Source organism: Podarcis muralis, chromosome 12, assembly GCF_964188315.1.
Source record: "Podarcis muralis chromosome 12, rPodMur119.hap1.1, whole genome shotgun sequence".
NCBI lineage: Eukaryota > Metazoa > Chordata > Lepidosauria > Squamata > Lacertidae > Podarcis > Podarcis muralis.
In genome coordinates this window covers 46,703,136-46,722,712 of record NC_135666.1, presented here as the reverse complement: position 1 = coordinate 46,722,712, position 19,577 = coordinate 46,703,136, and the positions used below count along the sequence as shown (strand labels likewise).

At 42.6% G+C, this 19,577-nt stretch overlaps 1 protein-coding gene across 1 annotated transcript; it reads left to right on the top strand.

Moving 5' to 3' along the window:
• Positions 1-4: 4 nt before the first annotated feature.
• EAF1 (ELL associated factor 1) lies at positions 5-13,547 on the top strand. Its single transcript, XM_028749788.2, has 6 exons — positions 5-138; positions 3,936-4,030; positions 5,097-5,233; positions 8,198-8,367; positions 11,282-11,500; positions 12,556-13,547. Exons 1-6 carry the CDS (start codon positions 36-38, stop codon positions 12,600-12,602), a joined length of 771 nt encoding a protein of 256 aa, XP_028605621.1. The 5' UTR covers positions 5-35; the 3' UTR covers positions 12,603-13,547.
• The last annotated feature ends 6,030 nt before the right edge of the window (positions 13,548-19,577 follow it).

Sequence of the window (19,577 nt, the reverse complement as noted above, 5' to 3'; positions counted from 1 at the left end):
AGGAGCCGCCGCGCTTGCTTTTTCGCTCGGCGGCCATGAACGGCTCGGCGAACCCGCTGCTGGACAAGGACGAGCACCCGCTGCAGCTGGGCGAGAGCTTCGAGAGGCACCCCAAGGCCTCCTTCCACACCATCCGCTGTGAGTAAGGGGGCGCCGGGGGGAGGGACGGACGGACGGTCGCCCAAAGCCCCCCGGGCCCGAGGGAAGCGGCTCCTGAGGGGAAAAGGAGGCCTACTCGCGAGCAAGCGCCAACGGGGCCCGCTCCGGGGGAAGCGAGGGGGAGCCTGAGGGGGAATGGCAGCCCTTCCTTCCCTCAGGACGGGCGAGGGGGGCTTAGTCCTAGTGGAGGAGGCTGAGGGTCGAGGGTGTAGGCCGTAGGCTGGTATACTCAGTGCCGGATTTACGTATAAGCTAAACAAGCTATAGCTTGGGGCTCCTCTCTCTTGCAGGCCCCCCAAAAATTTAAAGGGAAGAAACACCCTGCATGCACATTTCCAAAATATAAGATAAAACCTACACACAGCAACAGTGTTTTGTGTTGTGTATTCTCCTATGTTGTAAGTAATGAGCCCCGCCTGCTCCCTAAAACATCACTGCTTTGCTCATTTCAATATATAGGGTCCTCACATTCTGCATGGACTGGTTGCATGGCAACATGTGCAAATGGCTTAATAATAATAATAATAATTTTTATTTATACCCCGCCCTCCCCGGCCAGAGCCGGGCTCAGGGCTGCTAACACCAATAAAATTACAATGAAAACATAATTTGAAATACTTTATTGTCACTTGTACAACTTGTGTACAGTGAGATTGCACTGCTAATTAAGGGGGGGGGGGACAACCCAATTGTGGAGGGGGCTGAGGGTCGAGGGTATAGGCCGGTATACTCAGTGCTGGATTTATGTATAAGCTAAACAAGCTGCAGCTTGGGGCCCCACTCTCTTGCAGGCCCCCAAAAAATTTAAAGGGAAAAAACACCCTGGATGTACATTTCCAAAATATAAGATAAAACCTCTATACAGCAACAGTGTTTTGTGTTGGGTATTCTCCTATGATGTAAGTAATGAGCGCCGCCTGCTCCCTAAAACATCATTGGTTTGCTCATTTCTATATATAGGGTCCCCACATTCTGCATGGACTGGTTGCATAGCAACATGTGCAAATGGCTTAATAATAATAATAATAATAATAATAATAATAATAATAATAATTTTTTTTATTGATACTCCGCCCTCCATGGCCAGAGCTGGGCTCAGGGCTGCTAACACCAATAAAATTACAATAAAAATGTAATTTGAAATACTTTATTGTCATTTGTACAACTTGTGTACAGTGAGATTACACTGTTAATTAAGGAGGGGGGGACAACCCAATTGTGGAGGGGGCTGAGGGTCGAGGATATAGGCCGGTATACTCAGTGCTGGATTTATGTATAAGCTAAACAAGCTGCTAATTTTGTTATTTATATTGCGCTTCCCCAGCCACTCTGGGCGGCTTGCAACATATCTAAAAATGTAATAGAAACATCCATCCTTGAAAACTTCCCCAAACAGGGTTGCCTTCAGTTGTCTTCTAGAAGTCAGATAGTTGTTTCCTTGACATCAGAAGGGAGGACGTTCCAAGGTGGTGGTAGTAGTAGTGGTAGTAGTAGTAGTAGTAGTAGTAGTAGTAGTAATAGCAGCAATATAAATAATCCCCTGAATTTGGTGGGGTCAAACAACAACAACAATCCACTAAATTTGGTGGGGTCGTACAGTAACAATAACAACAACAATATAAATAATCCACTGAATTTGGTGGGGTTGACCTTCTCAGTACTAGGCATGCGCAGGATTGCACCATAAAGTGGTTTTGGGAGTTCAGAAAAACAATCGCAGCATCTCCTCCATCTCCCTGTTTTCAGTTGTCAGTATTTCTGTTCTGTTCTGTTTCTTAACTGGTCTGGGTCTTTCTGTGCCCTTAAGAGCAGCTGCTCAGCCAGAAAAGCATCAAAAGAAGCTTTTCTCCATAAGGAACTACATAACTTTTAGAAGACATCTGAAGGCAGCCCTGTATCTGGAAGTTTTTAATGTTTGATGTTTTACTATGTTTTACTATATATGCTGTAAGCCGCCCAGAGTGACTGGGGAAACCCAGCCAGATGGTCAAAGTATAAACAATAAAATTATTATTAGTATTAAGGAGCTGCAGTTGCAGGAGAAATACTCGCCTGCTAAATTTCTGTATGTGTGTGTGTTAGGGTCACAGGCATCCAGGAAATAAATAAAAACACTTAACTAAAAGTAGGAATTGTAGAGGGATTTTGACAGCTTTTTCTTAGAGCACATGGGGTCAAAAGAAAGTGATTTGCAACAACTGTTGTTGAGACATTTCGTTCCAAAGCTGCTAGACTAGTGTTTCCCAAACTTGGGTGACCTGCTGTTCTTGAACTATAATTCCCATCATCCCTGACCACTGGTCCTGCTAGCTAGGGATGATGGGAGTTGTAGTCCAAAAAACTGCTGGAGACCCAATTTGGGGGAACACGGCTACACAGAGTTAGACAGAAGTTGATGACAGGTGGGTGTCCTGTCCCCCCAAAACATATATCCTGGTACGCCCATGGTCACAGGGGCAACAAACTGCTAGTCCCTACTTCTTGCTGGGGGCAGAGTTAACTGTCTTTCTTACTCTTTTTACACATATTGTTTGTTGGCCATAGCATGGCTAGAACACAAACCCTTCCTATAACCGTTCTTTCAGAGCTTAAGATGCAGACACCAGGAGGGAAAGCTTCCTATGTCCTGGAACTGAACACAATCCCTGAGTAATTGCTATGGAATCAAACAGTTGTTAAATGGGCCGAGACAGGAGCAAGTTAAGAAGCTGGCAACCCTTTCTGTGCACAATCGGGGACAGATTCGGATTGGGCCAATTGCCTGTGGTCAAAGCCTATTTACTCTCCTCTGTGCCCCATGATGAACGCTTGGGAGGGTTGCCAGCTATTTCTGCAGACAATAGGGTATGTGTCCTTAATAGGAGGCACAGCGAGCAACCAGGGGTTGCCAACTCTTTCTGCTGTTAACAGTAGGTTGCAAAGATCAGGGCATCGCGTTTTTTCCATACCGTGAAATGCTTCAGCTGATGTTTTCTGCACATCAAGCTGTGTTAGAGGTACAGGCCAGGCCTTTGCCTTTGCCTTTCATTTAAGTTGGGAACCCTACAAGCAGATGTTAAAAAGCAGAGAGCCTTCGTCAGATAAAAAATACTATTTTTCTTAGCCAGAGGAATCTTGCTAGCAGGTTTTTAACAGCATTTCCAAAATAATGCAGAGATTTTCCAGCCGTGAAACATGCAGCAGGTTGTAATTTGCCTGCTTGGTTGGAACCACTTGTTGGTCACCCAAAGTAAGTAGGTAGTGCTATTCCCCCACTTTTTTTTACTGGTTCTGTTACAGTAGCAACTTTTTGACGTGAATAAATTAATTGAAGCTTCCTAGCATATCGCATTACTGTTGAAAGAGACAAGAGGCAGGGACTATAAAACAGCCAAGGCTATTTTATTTCTTTAACAGCAGACAGGACGCTTGAAAAGCTACTTTTGAAGTTTGGAAGGTTTATTTAAAAGTGTGTTACAGCATGATTATTTGCTGCTGGGTGGGTGGAGAGTTAAAAGTTTTTTGGGGCACCAGCAAAAGGGAGCTTTGTAGATTATGCGAAATGACTGGGGGGGGGGGGAGCTTTTAACAAAATAAAATATTCTGATGCAGTAACTGTTGGGGTTTTCTAAAGCTTTTAAGCTAACCTTCACGGTTCCCTTATTCCCTTTATATCCACCACAATAATACATTTCATCAGTAATAGCAAAGAGGGAGCGAATTTGTCCCAGATGGATGTTAATCAGGAAACCTTTAAAGCCCAATAGATATTTAATACTAACTATTGTTCTCTCTAGATGACTTCAAACCAGCATCTATTGATACATCTTGTGAAGGGGAGCTTCAAGTTGGCAAAGGAGACGAAGTCACAATTACATTACCACACATCCCAGTAAGTTTACTGTGTGTCCCATTTTTTTCTCCTCCTTCCCCCAGCTCTGAACTATTACTTTTTTTTGCTCTGAACTATTAAATTTTTGGCCAAGAAGAAGACTGTATGCATTTTTCAAAAGAACCTGGTAACAGCTAGTGGTGATTTAATAGAACACCAATAATGTAGTGTGTCTGGGATGTGAGTATATATCTATTCTAAAATTGTGTGTGTGTTTCTATCCCCCTCCCATTCCCTAGTAGCCTCTTTCTATGTAGATTTTAGTTCTACAATTGTGAACCCCTTCTTTCATAGCCTATGCTTATTATTTCAGTTCTAGGTAAACTTCAGTGTATGCCTGGAACCTGCATTTGAAAGTCTCTTCTGACTGAGTTTTATAGAATGTTCTTTTACATATACAATGGTACCTCGGGTTAAGAACTTAATTCATTCTGGAGGTCTGTTCTTAACCTGAAACTGTTCTTAACCTGAAGCACCACTTTAGCTAATGAGGCCTCCTGCTGCCGCTGCGCCGCCGTGGCATGATTTCTGTTCCCATCCTGAAGCAAAGTTCTTAACCCAAGGTAATATTTCTGGGTTAGTCTGTAACCTGAAGCGTATGTAACCCGAGGTACCACTGTATGTGCTTAGGTCATTGCCTTTGAAAATGCAGATCACCACTGGATATAAAGGATATACTGATCTTATATATTAAATTCTTCAGGTGATAGTTCTACCTATAGGCATTGTTAGAGCTCTATTTTCTCTTTGACTCCTTATTGAACTACCAAGAAGTATCCTGAAGCCTAAAACAAAAAATCTGCAAGACTGTACATTTTGCAAAGAAGCATAAAGAGGGAGATGTTAAATATGCAGGCATTTGTTTTTCCCTTACATCTATAAAGGCAAACTGTTGGAGTGCAGTTCAGTGACCACGTATTCAGAGGTAGCCTATTAAAGGATCCAACTGCAGCCTTGAAGATGTGTGACTAGATATGGCATTTTAGCTAAGGAGTCAGTTTTTCTTGGCATGAGCGTGTGCACTTGTTCGGACTTCAGTGTAATCTCTGCTTTTCTTGACGACCAGGGTTCTACTCCTCCAATGACGGTGTTCAAAGGAAATAAAAGACCATACCAGAAGGACTGCGTACTTATTATCAATCACGATACTGGGGAATATGTGCTTGAAAAGCTAAGCAGCAGCATTCAAGTCAAGAAGACAAGGTAAAAACAGTTGGCACAAACCCACAGGGCCGCTTCTAATTTGGAGAAAACAACACACAGCATAGCCCTATCTCACACTGCAGGTGGCATATTTCAAACCCTTGGCTATGATTTCTTTTCTTTTTTTAACATAATATTTTGATGAGTATATATTACAATATATACATGGTGCTTGTTTGTTATTCAGTGGTATATAAATTAAATGCATATAGAAATAAAATGGAACACCAGCATCTCAGAGAGAAGACATGTACAAGGAAATTTTAAACCTGGAAAATATTCCTCTGCTCTAGAGGTAGGCAGTTTGTTAAGGGTGCTCCGAGTTGTTGTTGTTTAGTCGTTTAGTCATGTCCAACACTTCGTGAGCCCATGGACCAGAGCACGCCAGGCCCTCCTGTCTTCCACTGCCTCCCGCAGTTTGGTCAAACTCATGTTGGTAGCTTCGAGAACACTGTCCAACCATCTCGTCCTCTGTCGTCCCCTTCTCCTTGTGCCCTCCACCTTTCCCAACATCAGGGTCTTTTCCAGGGAGTCTTCTCTTCTCATGAGGTGGCCAAAGTATTGGAGCCTCAGCTTCACGATCTGTCCTTCCAGTGAGCACTCGGGGCTGATTTCCTTCAGAATGGAGAGGTTTGATCTTCTTGCAGTCCACGAGACTCTCAAGAGTCTCCTCCAGCACCATAATTCAAAAGCATCAATTCTCCGAGTTGTTAGGAGACCCCTATTCTCTTCACGGAGGTACAGCTCTCAAGGGTTTCCTGGGAAGATCGATTGACTGTTAAACCACTCTGGGAACTGTAGCTGTGTGAGAGGAATAGGGGTCTACCTCTGTCAACACTCTTAACAAACTAGGATTCTTTGAGGAAAGCCTTGACTTTGAAGTGGTATGATACTGCTTTAAATGTATAGTCCATATGAGATCCAATGCAGTTACAAAGGTACCTCGGGTTAAGAACTTAATTCGTTCCGGAGGTCCGTTCTTAACCTGAAACTGTTCTTAACCTGAAGCACCACTTTAGCTAATGGGGCCTCCTGCTGCCGCCGCACCGCCGGAGCACGATTTCTGTTCTCATCCTGAAGCAAAGTACTTAACCTGAAGCACTATTTCTGGGTTAGCAGAGTGTTTAACCTGAAGCGTATGTAACCTGAGGCGTATGTAACCCGAAGTACCACTGTACTGTTCTGGAAAACAAATGAAAGTAATTCCTTTCTTACTTTAGTGTGACACACACACATGGCAGAAGCCTACCAATTAATAGACAGCCGTGGAAAAAGCTATTTTCCCCAAGGCGTACAACCAGGGAAAATGTTGTTTTTTTTTAATCAGTTTTTACTAATCAATTAAAAAAAACTGCAGCTTTGTTCTGAAATGAAATACTGTAGGAGGTAGGGAGCACACTTCAAAAGCCAAGAAAAGAACAGGGAGGGAGGAATTCTGATCACATACTGGAACTGATCAGCTTCAGCTGTTGAGGGCTACAGAAAATAAAGTATGGGCTGGAGCTCTATTTTTTAAAAAACCCAGTGTCATATTTGAGTTTATTAACAAACAACATAAAGAGGTAAAGGTAAAGGGACCCCTGACCAGTAGGTCCAGTCGTGACCGACTCTGGGGTTGCGGCACTCATCTCGCTTTACTGGCCGAGGGAGCCGGTGGCCAGCATGACTAAGCCGCTTCTGGCGAACCAGAGCAGCGCACGGAAACGCCGTTTACCTTCCCGCCGGAGCGGTACCTATTTATCTACTTGCACTTTGACATGCTTTCGAACTGCTAGGTTGGCAGGAGCAGGGACCGAGCAACGGGAGCTCACCCCGTCGCGGGGATTCGAACCGCCGACCTTCTGATCGGCAAGTCCTAGGCTCTGTAGTTTAACCTACAGCGGCACCCGCGTCCTAACAAACAACATACCCAAGGAGAAAAGGAATATATTTTTGTATATAACCGCAGCCGCAAGAATACTTATGGCAAAATCTTGGAGAACAGAAAAAGTACCACAAATGACAGAATGCAAGTTAAGATTTGTGAGTTTGCCGAGATAGCAAAAATGACTGCAGCAATCAGGAGCTGCTCCAATCAAAAATTCTATACAGAATGGGAATGCATGGGGAATACATGAAGAAATATGGTGTTAAAGCAGAACTCTTAATAGGCAATTGTTAAGCGTGTAAGGACAAAAGAAGTCATTATAATTTAACAGTTTTCATGTTATTCTATTTTATTAAAGCAACTAGAAAAAATGTTATGATAGGAAGATCTCACACAGGTGAAGGGAAGCAGTGGGGAGGAAAAGATGGTTAGGTTGAATTTGGGAAATAAAATAATATATGGGACAGCAAAGGATATAATAGATTCTTATAGAATAATAATATATTGTAACCAGAATAGAAGTTCAAAAGGGGAAGTAAATGTATTTTTAGTATTTTCATTATTGTAATAGTCATTATTATTTCTTATCGGCAGAAGGCAATGTTAATTTAGGCTTCTTCGTTTTGCTGTCTGTATAATTTTCTTAAGTCAATAAAAAAAAAAAATGAAGTGTGGGCTGCAAGTTGCCAACCTGTGATATATACAATCCTCAAAGTGGTACAGTCTTAAAAAATGCCATGTCATTTGCTATTGCTGCGTATTTGAATTTGGTCCATTCTGTAGAAATTACTAGAGGCAAATGTTACATCTGGACAGTGTTTTGTTTCTTCACTTTTTAAAGGACCATTTATTTCCTTGGTAGATTTGAGCAAGCGCTTACGTCTCATTCTCTCCCTGAAAGTGCTGACATATATACAGATCTTAAATTTGCTTGGATTGTACAGTTACTAATTTTACACAATCCTGATAGAATTTGGGGGTTTTCAGACATTTTGGAAAGGATGGAAGAGGGGGAGGGGGAGAGAGGGAGTTGAGAAGATGCATAGGTGTTGTGTTTGAGGTGTTATTGTATCTGTGTGCTCAAAATCCTCTTTCAGAGCTGAAGGCAGCAGCAAAATCCAGGCCCGGATAGAACAGCAATCGGCCCGAGCTTCACAACCTTCTTCTACCCAGTTCAGAGCTCCTACAAAACCAGCCGCGGGTCCCAAGACCTCCCCACTGAAAGACAATCCTTCCCCAGAGCCTCAGCTGGATGACATTAAGAGAGGTATGGAAATCATGATGGTTTCATAACTTCACAGTATAAATACTTGAGAATTCTCAATGGATTTGCTATGAATCCAGTTTTCCTTATTCTTCGTGTCCCATTTCAGACAGATTTGTGGAAATTTATTTGTTTCTCACTCTGAATAATGTGACAGCATCCACAGTAGACCTTACTGCAGCAATTGCTTTTCAGCTAAAAATGAGCAGCAGGGGGCCTCTCTCCAAAGTGGGGAGGCCAAAGTTGCATTTCTTAATCTACAGAACTTTGAAGTCCTTGCATAAAGTCGATGAAGGCGTGTCCAGTGATTTCTCTTCTGTTTGTCGAGAGAATAATTGGGTTACATGTTCTGCACTGGTTTAAAAATGATCATCTACCTCTTTAAAATACGCTTCGTGTAAAGTTAATTCTGCAAAAAGTTGAAAAGGCACTGAACTTCAGTTGTGTCTGAAAGAAGGTATAAAAAGTCTTGCAAAACTCAAAAGCTTGGTAGAATATTGACAATAAAATGATCGCTGTATGTTTGCCCCTAAATATTAGCCTTCCAAATAAAATTTAATGCTGTTGTCATGATACATCACCTATATTTCAGGGGTTTAAAAATAAAAATAAAAATGCTAATTTATTGTATTGGTTTCACCCAAAATATCTAGCTGTACAATGAAGCTTCTGTTGCTGATTTGCCTATCTAGGAACAAATATTGTCAGTGTGAAACTAGTGGCCAGGCCATGGTAAAATCTAAGTCTCATTAGTATTTCGGGTCAATCGGCATTTCCAAAGACAAGCCCTTCTTAGTAAGCCAGTTTAAGTGCTCAGAGCAAAACAAAATGCGGTTCGCTCTTATTTGAACTGCAGACAGTGGAAAAAGTATATAATCCTATTTTAGACTCCCCATTACATAAGAATTCAAATTCCCTGATACACTGGAGTATTTGTCAGAGTAAAACAATTAGGTAAGTAGATGACAGATCTGTTAGAATCCCATAGAAATGTGACTTGAAATACTTGCCTAGTCCATCTTTTTGCAATGAAGGGAAAGAGCTATCATGTGTAATACATTTCTTTTCTAATATATTTTTCTAGTGGTTGGCAGACTACCATGTTCTGGTATATCCCTACATTTTCAAAAAGAAAATATTATTTGCATTTTTTTGTTAACTGCTCTTCATTAAAAAGATTCCAAGGTAGTGTGCAAAGGTGTAAATAAAACCTTTACATATATACATAAATACAAAAATAAAGCTAATAAATAAGATTTGTATAAACAATTTACAGCACAAGCAGGTTAATTAAACATTATGACTAAGGCAGTAATCCTAAAGGCACCAATCTTATAATAATAGTAGTAGTAATAATAATTTATTATTTATACCCCGCCCATCTGGCTGGGTTTCCCCAAGCCACTCTGGGAGGTTTCCAGCAAAATATTAAAATACAGTGGTCTGTTAAACATTAAAAGTTTCTCTAAACAGGGCTGCCTTCAAATGTCTTCTAAAAGTCTTGTAGTTGTTCTTCTATTTGACATCTGATGAGAGAGCGTTCCACAGGGTGGGTGCCACTACCGAGAAGGCTCTCTGCCTGGTTCCCTGTAACTTGGCCTCTCGCAGTGAGGGAACCACCAGAAGGCTCTCGGTGTTGGACCTCAGTGTTAGGGTAGAACGATGAGGGTGGAGACGCTCCTTCAGGTATACTGGACCAAGGCCATTTAGGGCTTTAAAGGTCAGCACCAACACTTTGAATTGTGCTCGGAAATGTACTGGGAGCCAATGTAGGTCTTTCAGGACTGGTGTTATATGGTCCCGGCGACCACTCCCAATCACCATTCTAGCTGCCGCATTCTGTCTTGGCAGGATTCAACCTCAATCTGTTAGCCGCCATCCATCCTCCAACCGCCTCCAGACACACAGGACCTTCACCGCCTTCATTGGTTCTGATTTGAAAGAGAGGTAGAGCTGGGTCTCATCTGCATACTGATGAACACCCAGCCCAAACCCACTGATGATCTCTCCCAGCAGCTGCATGTAGACGTTGAAAAGCATTGGGGAGAGGACAGAACCCTGAGGCACCCCATAAGTGAGAGCCCAGGGGTCTGAACACTCGTCCCCCCCCTTTCTGACCACAGCCCAGGAGTAAGGAGCGGAACCAATGTATAACAGTGCCCCCAGCTCCCAGCCCCTCTAGACGGTCCAGAAGGATGTTATGGTCAATGGTATCAAAATCCGCTGAGAGATCCAGCAGAACTAGGAAACAGCTCTCACCTTTGTCCCTAGCCTGCCAGAGATCATCGACCAGTGTGACCAAGGCAGTTTCAGTCCCATGAATCCCGACTGGAAGGGATCCAAATGGTCTTAGCCTCTCTTACCTGAGAGTAAGCCTCATGCGGTTCACTTGGACTTCTGAGTATACATGTCATCAAAAGTGCATGGGCAAACAGGAAACAGCTAGCATTGTGCTGGGAAAAATGCAATGTCTGTTTAGGGAGGGCATTCCAGAGTCAGGGAGTCACCACAGAAAAGGCCCTCTGTTAACGCATAACATACCTCTGCTAAAGTCAGTACTTGGAGAAACGCCTTTACAGAAAATCTTCAGACAGGAGCAGCCTGATATGGGAAGAGGCACTCGCTCAGGTATTTGGTTCTTAAGGGCTTAAAGGTAAGATAAACATCTAAAATTGGGCCTGGAAGCAAATAGGCAGCAAATGTACTGCTGAAATAATGGTTGTGACATGTGCAAGTCCTTCGGTGCAAGGCAAAATGCTGGCAGCCACATTCTGCACCAAGATCTTCACAACATCTAAGATGCTTTTAGATTTTGGGGGCCAGATCTCAACGTTCTGCTATGGTTTCGTTCTCCTGTCTGTGTCGACGGCCTGTGGAATCGTTTATTGACCTCCTCGCAAACATCCCTTCGTTCCAGAGTTGAGAGCCGAGGTTGAAATAATTGAGCAGATGAGTAGCAGCAGCGGAAGCAGCTCGTCGGATTCAGAGAGCTCTTCTGGGAGCGATGATGAAACCTCGAGCAGCGATGGTGATGACGCTGCACACCCTTCCCCTTCCCAGCCAGGTAACAACAAGAACTCTGTTGCCAACGGAACCAGCAGGCCACAAGGAAGCAATCAGCTCATGAGCACGCTCAGTAAGTTTCTTGTCTTCTGCATGTATTTATTACAGCACATGCACATTCTATGGGTCTAAATACACATTAGACACACAGGTGTGTAACTGAGACGCAGTGCTGGCTTTTAAAAGCGGCTTTGAGAAGGGGATGTGGTACCCAGCCCTTTCCTTTCTCATAATTTCCTTCTTTCTTTTTAAATTGCTCTCTCCTGAAGCTAGCATTTCTGTTTTTTAAATAAAACATGGTGTCTGGTTCAGTTACATGTATGGGTGTGTATTTAGCCCACAATTGAATGCAGATCATTCAGCAAGGGGTCAAGCATGATCTACATAGATGGAGGTCTTTAGGTTTTAACAAAATCAGGTTTGTTTCTGTTTCATTCATTCACGTTGTAAAGAGGCTTCGTTCAGAAGTCCCCTGGCAACCCATTGACTTTACTGAGCTGCATGTTAGGGGTGTGAGTGGATAGAAATAAGCAGACTACTTCCTGCCTCTTTTATGGTGCCCAAGTGCTGCTTTAAAAAAATAAATAAGGAAATGCTTAATAATAACTAAGAATCAACATAGATTTCATGGCCCCTCTCTGCAAATAGTGATATGATTTCACAACTTGGCCTCATATGAACACAAAGCAGACTCGGTCTAAATTCTTCCAGCTGTGAGTGAAACTGGTGCCAGCAGTTGCTGCAGAAAATGGGTGCTGCTGTTCCAGTCTGTCATCTGCTGGGCCAAGTCTGCGATGAGACAAATGAGCTTATTCTTTTTTAAATGTTAAACGCTACATGAAGCCAATCGGCAAGTAGATTGAAAGCTACCAGTTTGCAGGGCGGATGAGTCACTGCCACCTCCAGACTCCTAGTGAATCTTAAGCCAGTGAATGCTGAGCAGAGGTCAACGACAGTGGCAGTCCTGTACATAAATTTCATTAAAATAAATATATTTATGATCTAGAATTAGTGTGTTTCAGCTTAACGCCCTGTTTTTCTCCCCAGTGTATTTGAGGTCAAATACAGCAATTCTTCAATGTAGATCACAGCCAACGAGTAATTCTAACTTCCTCTTTTTAAATACAGGAAATGACTTGCAGTTGAGTGAATCTGGAAGTGACAGTGATGATTAGAATGAGGTTTCTCCATTGGTTTTCTGTTGCAAATACGTGAAGATGTAAATCTCCTGAGGAGTAAGAATGATGCAAGTATAGAAGCCTGCTCACAGGACACAGCTGTAAGTGGCATTTGAAGGTGAAGGGGGCAACAAATATTCCTGAAGCAAGGCTTATACTCGTTTACTTATGTATAAATTGTGTATGTTGTGTATATCTTTTTGAAAGTTTTTTAATGGATGTGAATATACCAGTCTTAATTCAGTGACCTGTGCTCTTAACGTGCTGACGCTCTGTAATTTTGGTGTACTCCAGTATGATTCTTGCTGTTAGGAAAGGCTGCGTACCCCAATAAGATAAAGCAAAAGCTGTCTCTGGGGTAGATGTAACTCAGGTTTACCATTTTAAAAACAAAATAGGAAGTGGAGTACAAATTTCAAGCGTTTGTATGCAAAGATGTCAAATAGCATTAAGGCAGGTGTTAATTGTCAGTAGCCTTGTCACCTGTGATGAATACAAATTTCACCCAGGCAAGGGAATTTAAAGAACTGGGGTGTTTTTTCTTTCTTTTTTTCCTTTTGAGGTTCTCAGTATGACACAAGTGATTGATAAGAGGTATGTGTAGGCAGAGAGTTTAGTAGAACTATGCATAGGCTAATAACTTGTGGGCTCACTTGTAAGGATTTCTTACTACTGCTGAGAGATCGTATGCAGGTTAAGTTTTTGCGACTGTACAAATAGGAAACCTAACAATGCCTTTTATTACTTCCATGTAAGAAATCCCACATACCTGTGCCCCATCACACATGAAAGTACATAGGTCTGCTGGCCAATTTGCACTGTAGAAACCCACACCACTCAGCGCTAAGAATGGAGGAATGTTTTTGAATGGTTTTATACACTGATTTGGGCAGTTCCAACCCCATTCAGTTTTGCTCGTCTTGGACTGCCTCTTGCCTTGAGCGCCCAAGCCAAGCCCAACTAATAATATGCCCCAAAAAAGGTATATCAAAGTATGATGTACATAAAAGCATCAATCTCTATGCTTCAGTATACTTATACTTATAATTTTACAAGTAAATTAATGCATATGTATTTCATATGGTTATATGCATCATTGTATGTACTTGTTTATGTGCTGCTTGCCTTAGGAAATCTGGAGTGAATATACATATAATAATGCATATAATGGGCAAGAATTGTTGGCATTTTTAGCAGGGCCGGCGCAGGGGTGGGGGAACCTAACCCCATCAAGATTAAAGAGCAAGATGAAATTTAGAAGGGAGGGATCTGTGCACATAAACTTGATATTGAGATTTTAAGAAAATCCCATCCCTATCCAGTGCTTTATGTTATGTGAAAATACTGTGTAGCGAAACAGATCCGTACACATGTGGGAGACTTTAATTCCCACTTGTAGAAGTGATACTCGTGTTGGAAACTTTCCTCATTTGGTGAAGTTCCTGGATTGTTGAGACCCATAACTTTTCAAAATGAGAATCCCCCAGAACAAGAACTACCCATAACATACCAGATTTAGCCTCTCCAAAGTTCCACCTGCCAATCTGTGTGGTTCAACAGAGAACAGTGGACACAATCCTTTGTGTATTTGTTCCTAATAAGTGGCACACATTGTGCAGAAGCGTTGCCTTGTAAATGGTACAATGGTTGCAGTGAAAAGCAGAAAACTAATTGTATAAAGCTTTTCAGATTTATCCAAACTTAGCTTTGGCGTTATCAGAAGCCAGGTGCCCAGTAGTCAATGGCTGTCTTCTACGGCCATTGTTGGAGGCAGCATACTTCTGAATACCCGTTGCTAGAAATCACAGGTGGGCAGAGTTCTGTTGTGCTGAAGTTGTGCCTAGAGGCTGTTGCCATCTACACGAGAGGAGCACTTGGGCCTTGGGTTCCTTGTGAACTGCTGCTTGCCATATCTGGCAACCCTTGTTCTAGCTTGGCGATACTACAACTCATTGAACTCAGTGGGGTTTACTCCCCAGTAGAACTATATCATGTAGGATTGCACTGTAAGCTATTTATACTTTTGAGGCTGCGTACCTGGGAGTAAGCTCTGCTCAAAGAATGGGTCTTCCTTTTGAGTTAACGTGCATAGGATTGCTGTTCGAATTTTATAAATGTGTCAAGCAGTACCATTTTAGATGCCAACTACACCCTAAACGACACATTTTATCTTGTTAAAGCAGTAAAGTAAGTTTGGGTTTGATAGGAAAGTACCGTGTATGTTTCATTCCACACCCCTTCCATTTCTGCTTTTGCCCAGGGCCTCAAAATTTCCAGAAATGTTGCATCTCCAATTCAGCCACCTCCGTCTTTGAATAGGCGAGTCCCTAAACATTCTCTCAAAGCAAGGCAGGAAGCCCCTATCGTGAGAATCAGTAGGCTGATCGTATTGCTAATAGGTAGGAGAGATTTTGAGAAACAAAGAGAGCAGAACCGTCTAGGGTTGTCCTCCTTGCCTCGCGTGGAAAGACGCTATAACCTTTGTTGCGGCTACAACCAGGGGTGGGATTGGGTTGCAAGTTGTTCTTTTGAATGCCTTTCTTGTAATCTTTCAAATGTGATGTGAATTGGAGGAAGATGGATGCATCACTTTAAAATGTTACGCAACTATAAAACAAATTAAATCCACTAGGAGGAAGATGAGCACTGTTCGCATGTTTCGCTTTCTTATGCATTTGAGAAAAGAGGGCAGGAAAAAAGCATTCATATGTTTTTGGAATGAGGACTGTGCATGTACCGAAATTTCTGCAGAAATTAGAAACTTAGGTACTAGAAGTGGAGTATGCTGCGTGGCAGAACCTTGCTTTGTTAGTTTCTAGTTTGTGGCCTGCAAAAAGATAGACTTGAAAATATGCAGCCACTGCTTGAGATGAAACCTTAGGTGTACTTCAGAGTGTCTTGCAAAGCTTTTGTCCCTCTTTGTGACTAACAGAAGAAAAATAAAAAGGCAAACAAATTGAGGCTGCAGTCCTGTGTGCACTCACATGGAAGTAAGTAAGATTCAACTTAGCTGGGCTCGCGGCCGAGTTGGCTTAGATATGGATTCTTCTGCAAGGCGTAGGATTTCGTAATGGCATCTAGTAATCTGAAGGAATTGAAATGACTGTACTCCCAAAGCTGGAAAGACTGAGGGGCTTCCAGAGATTTTATGGTCCACACCTTGTGCACAAAGGCTGTTGTATTGAATAGATTCCTAATGCTTCTCATAAGCCACGTCTTGGCTGAGTTAGCAGGCAGGACTATTTAGAGAATTGAGAACTATTTCAGTTGTTACTGGAATAAAATAGGAACGAGACCGAACTCAGATGTATGATCTACTATTTTTGATGCAGTTTGTGCCTCAGATTTATCTGCATCATTAGTTTAAGACATAGTATGTTTACATTTATATGTAAATAATATATATATATATATATGCCTTGTAAAATTTTGTAGGTATTTTTCTTTTTAAAGTGTTATTTAAATAAAAAATGAACTTCAGCCATGCAAGTTGTGTGCTTATTTCTGAGTAACAAGAGGCTTCCCCACCTCTCCATCCCAAACCGACAACTTGCATATTTCTAATATATTGTTGCATGCACACCACACTCCCAAGTGGCAAGGGATCTCAAGGGTGCCAACCAATACATAACTGGATTTGGTTTTCATAGACTGAAGGCCACTGGTGTCAGTATATTTGTGATACATTGTTTTTAAGGACTCTGATCACTCCCAGAAATCTAGCTACCCCTCTCTCTGAGAGGAGATACCCACATAGCAGAAGTTGCCGCTAGTTCCAGTCACCAAACAGAGGCAGCTTAAGGTCCTAAATCGTTTACTGCTGCAGAAGATCAGGCTTCAGTAATACAGTTCCGGACACTGATTATATACATACAGCTTGTAGTCTTTGCAGATACAGATATATGCAAGTAGAAAGTTTTTTCTGTTGCTCCAGCAATTCAAAGACATAGCACAAACTCCCGACTCACTTCACAAGACTCAATGACTGACTAATGAGCTGTCATACATCACTTACTTAAGAGGTTTTCAACCTTTTTGAGTCCACGGCTCCTTTGACCAACTACATTCTTTCTGCGGCTCCCTTGTGGGAAAAGGCACACGCCATCAAAAATGGTATATTGATATCAAGAGCAGAGCAACGGGAGCTCACCCCATTGCAGGGATTTGAACCGCCGACCTTCTGATCAGCAAGCCCTAGGCTCTGTGGTTTAACCCACAGCACCACCCGCATCCCTTGTATTACAGGGATAGAACTACCTAAATTGTATGGAAATTTCTTCATGTATGCGACTACAGCAGCAAGAATGTTCCTTGCCCCCAAATGGAAAGAAGCAAAAGTCCCAATAAAGGAAGAATGGATACAAAAACATATGGAATGTGCAGAAATGGCGAAACTTACCAGAAAAATAAGAAATCAAGATAACAAACTTTGTTATAAAAGAATGGAAATGGTTTATGGAACATTTACGGACAAATTGTAAACAGGTAAGAACATTGGCAGGATTTAAATTATTGAAATGTATAAACCTGAAAACCATAAATAATTTTTTTTTTTTAAAAAAAAAAAGGCAATTGCAAGATTTGGAAAATGAGTGGGAGCAGGATCCAAATGCCTTTCCTTTGGGAAAGCTTCCCCCTGGGGCTAACACTGAAGGCAGTGAGGAAAAAAGGATAAATTGTAAACAAGTGAAAACATTAGCAGGATTATTGTAACAACCTGCAGTTTTATAAGAGTATATATTTAAAGTTGATAATTAAATGAGCAAGTTAAATGGATTTGGATATGCAGAAGATATTTTAAAAATAAATTTAAGGAGCCGCAGAAAGGGGGAAGTCAAATTTTGAAATGTTAAATGGGTTGTGAAACTAATGAAATGTATAAATAAAAACCTTTTAACAAGAAAGAATCTGAACTCAAGTATCGTTAGAGAGGTCCTGGTCAAAGAAACTATGGAAGCACAGAGACTGATAGTCTGGACCGTGGAAGCTTCTAGGTTCCTGTGTCAGCTGAATATATTGTTGGGTTGTGCTGGCCCAAGCCGCTATAGGTCTCTGCACAGGTGCCTTTTACAAATCCCAGAAATATAATAGAATTGATCGTGCAGCAAGGTTGGACACAACTCACTGAATAAACTATGAATAGCCTTTTCGTGAAGCATGTCATCTTCTGAAAGCATGCTGGCTGTCCAGATTTTTCTTGAAAACCTCCAAGGAAGCCAATGCCAAATTAACCTAGTCAATTTATTCCTGAAGTGCTTTGCTTCCCAACCTGCTTGTCTGTAAATTGGCCCTTTCTCGGCCGAAATTTTGTGGGGGCAACTGAAAGCAACCCTGAGCACTGTCGCCTAAATGGCTCCTTGTCAGCTGTAAGAGCAGTTTGGTGTTGGAGTAAATTGGCTAAGTGTCCTAACTAGCACATCTTACTTGAATTTTTATTGTAAGTTCTGCACACATGGACACCAACACACAGAACTGTGATGATCTTGGCCAGCGAACACGGGGCACTGCACATTTTAACACATTATTTCAACAGGGCGGAGCTCATACTGCTTCCAGCAGAGGTAAAGGTAAAGGGACCCCTGACCATTAGGTCCAGTCGTGGCAGACTCTGGGGTTGCGGCGCTCATCTCGCTTTATTGGCCGAGGGAGCCGGGGTACAGCTTCCGGGTCATGTGGCCAGCATGACTAAGCCGCTTCTGGTGAACCAGAGCAGCACATAGAAACGCCGTTTACCTTCCTGCTGGAGCGGTACCTATTTATCTACTTGCACTTTGACATGCTTTCGAACTGCTAGGTTGGCAGAAGCAGGGACCGAGCAACGGGAGCTCACCCCATCGTGGGGATTTGAACCGCCAATCTTCTGATCGGCAAGCCCTAGGCTCTGTGGTTTAACCCACAGCGCCACCTGCGTCCCCCCAGAGACCCCCGTCCAGCAGAGGAGCATACCTTAAATTGCCAAATACCTTCCTGCAAAAATGGGTATTTGCAATGCTTTTGCAATCAGAACAATCCCACTCTTGTGAATGTGAGATCAGGGTTGCAAACCAATGTGTCCTTAAAGGTAAAGGGACCCCTGACCATTAGGTCCAGTCGTGGCCGACTCTGGGGTTGCGGCGCTCATCTCGCTTTACTGGCCGAGGGAGCCAGCGTACAGCTTCCGGGTCATGTAGCCAGCATGACTAAGCCACTTCTGGCGAACCAGAGCAGCACACAGAAACGCTGTTTACCTTCCTGCTGGAGCGGTACCTATTTATCTACTTGCACTTTGATGTGCTTTTGAACTGCTAGGTTGGCAGGAGCAGGGACCGAGCAACGGGAGCTCACCCCGTTGTGGGGATTTGAACCACCGACCTTCTGATCGGCAAGCCCTAGGCTCTGTGGTTTAACCCACAGCACCACCCGCATCCCTAATGTGTCATTAGCTGGGAATAATATTATTCAACACAGAGGCAACTGATTCTGAGAAGACTGGGCGGGCTGCATATGTTCCACATATTTATATGTAAAATCATAGAATTGTAGAGTTGGAAGGCACCTCAAGGGTCATCCAGTCCAGCCAGCCCCCTGCAATGCCAGAATCTCAACTAAAGCATCTATGACAGATGGCCTTCCAAGCTCTGCTTTAAAACCTCCAAGGGAAGAGTCTACAACCTCCTGAAGAAGATGGTACAACACACATATATTGCCAGAAACCAGTTCCAGCACCTTTCAGGTGGGCACCATTGCCATTATAAGAGAACGAGGTGTTCATGGTGAGTTCCGGCACCGCTTTCTCTAGAAAAATAGCAGTGTGTGTGTGTATTACATATTCTATTATATACAGTGCTTTTTTTCTTTTAAAAATGTTTAGGGGTACTGTCATTTTCCTATTTCATTGAAATACTGCCCCTCAATGAGGCCAAACTTAAGATTCACAAAATGTTTAGCGGTATGCGTACCCCTGCGTCCCCCCCAAAAAGAGGACTGATATGT

Coding starts and splice junctions, on each gene's coding strand:
- EAF1 (XM_028749788.2), top strand. CDS start 36: ATGAACGGCTCGGCGAACCCGCTGCTGGACAAGGACGAGCACCCGCTG. Junction 5,234..8,197: donor ATTCAAGTCAAGAAGACAAG/GTAAAAACAGTT, acceptor ATCCTCTTTCAG/AGCTGAAGGCAGCAGCAAAA. Junction 8,368..11,281: donor GCTGGATGACATTAAGAGAG/GTATGGAAATCA, acceptor CCTTCGTTCCAG/AGTTGAGAGCCGAGGTTGAA.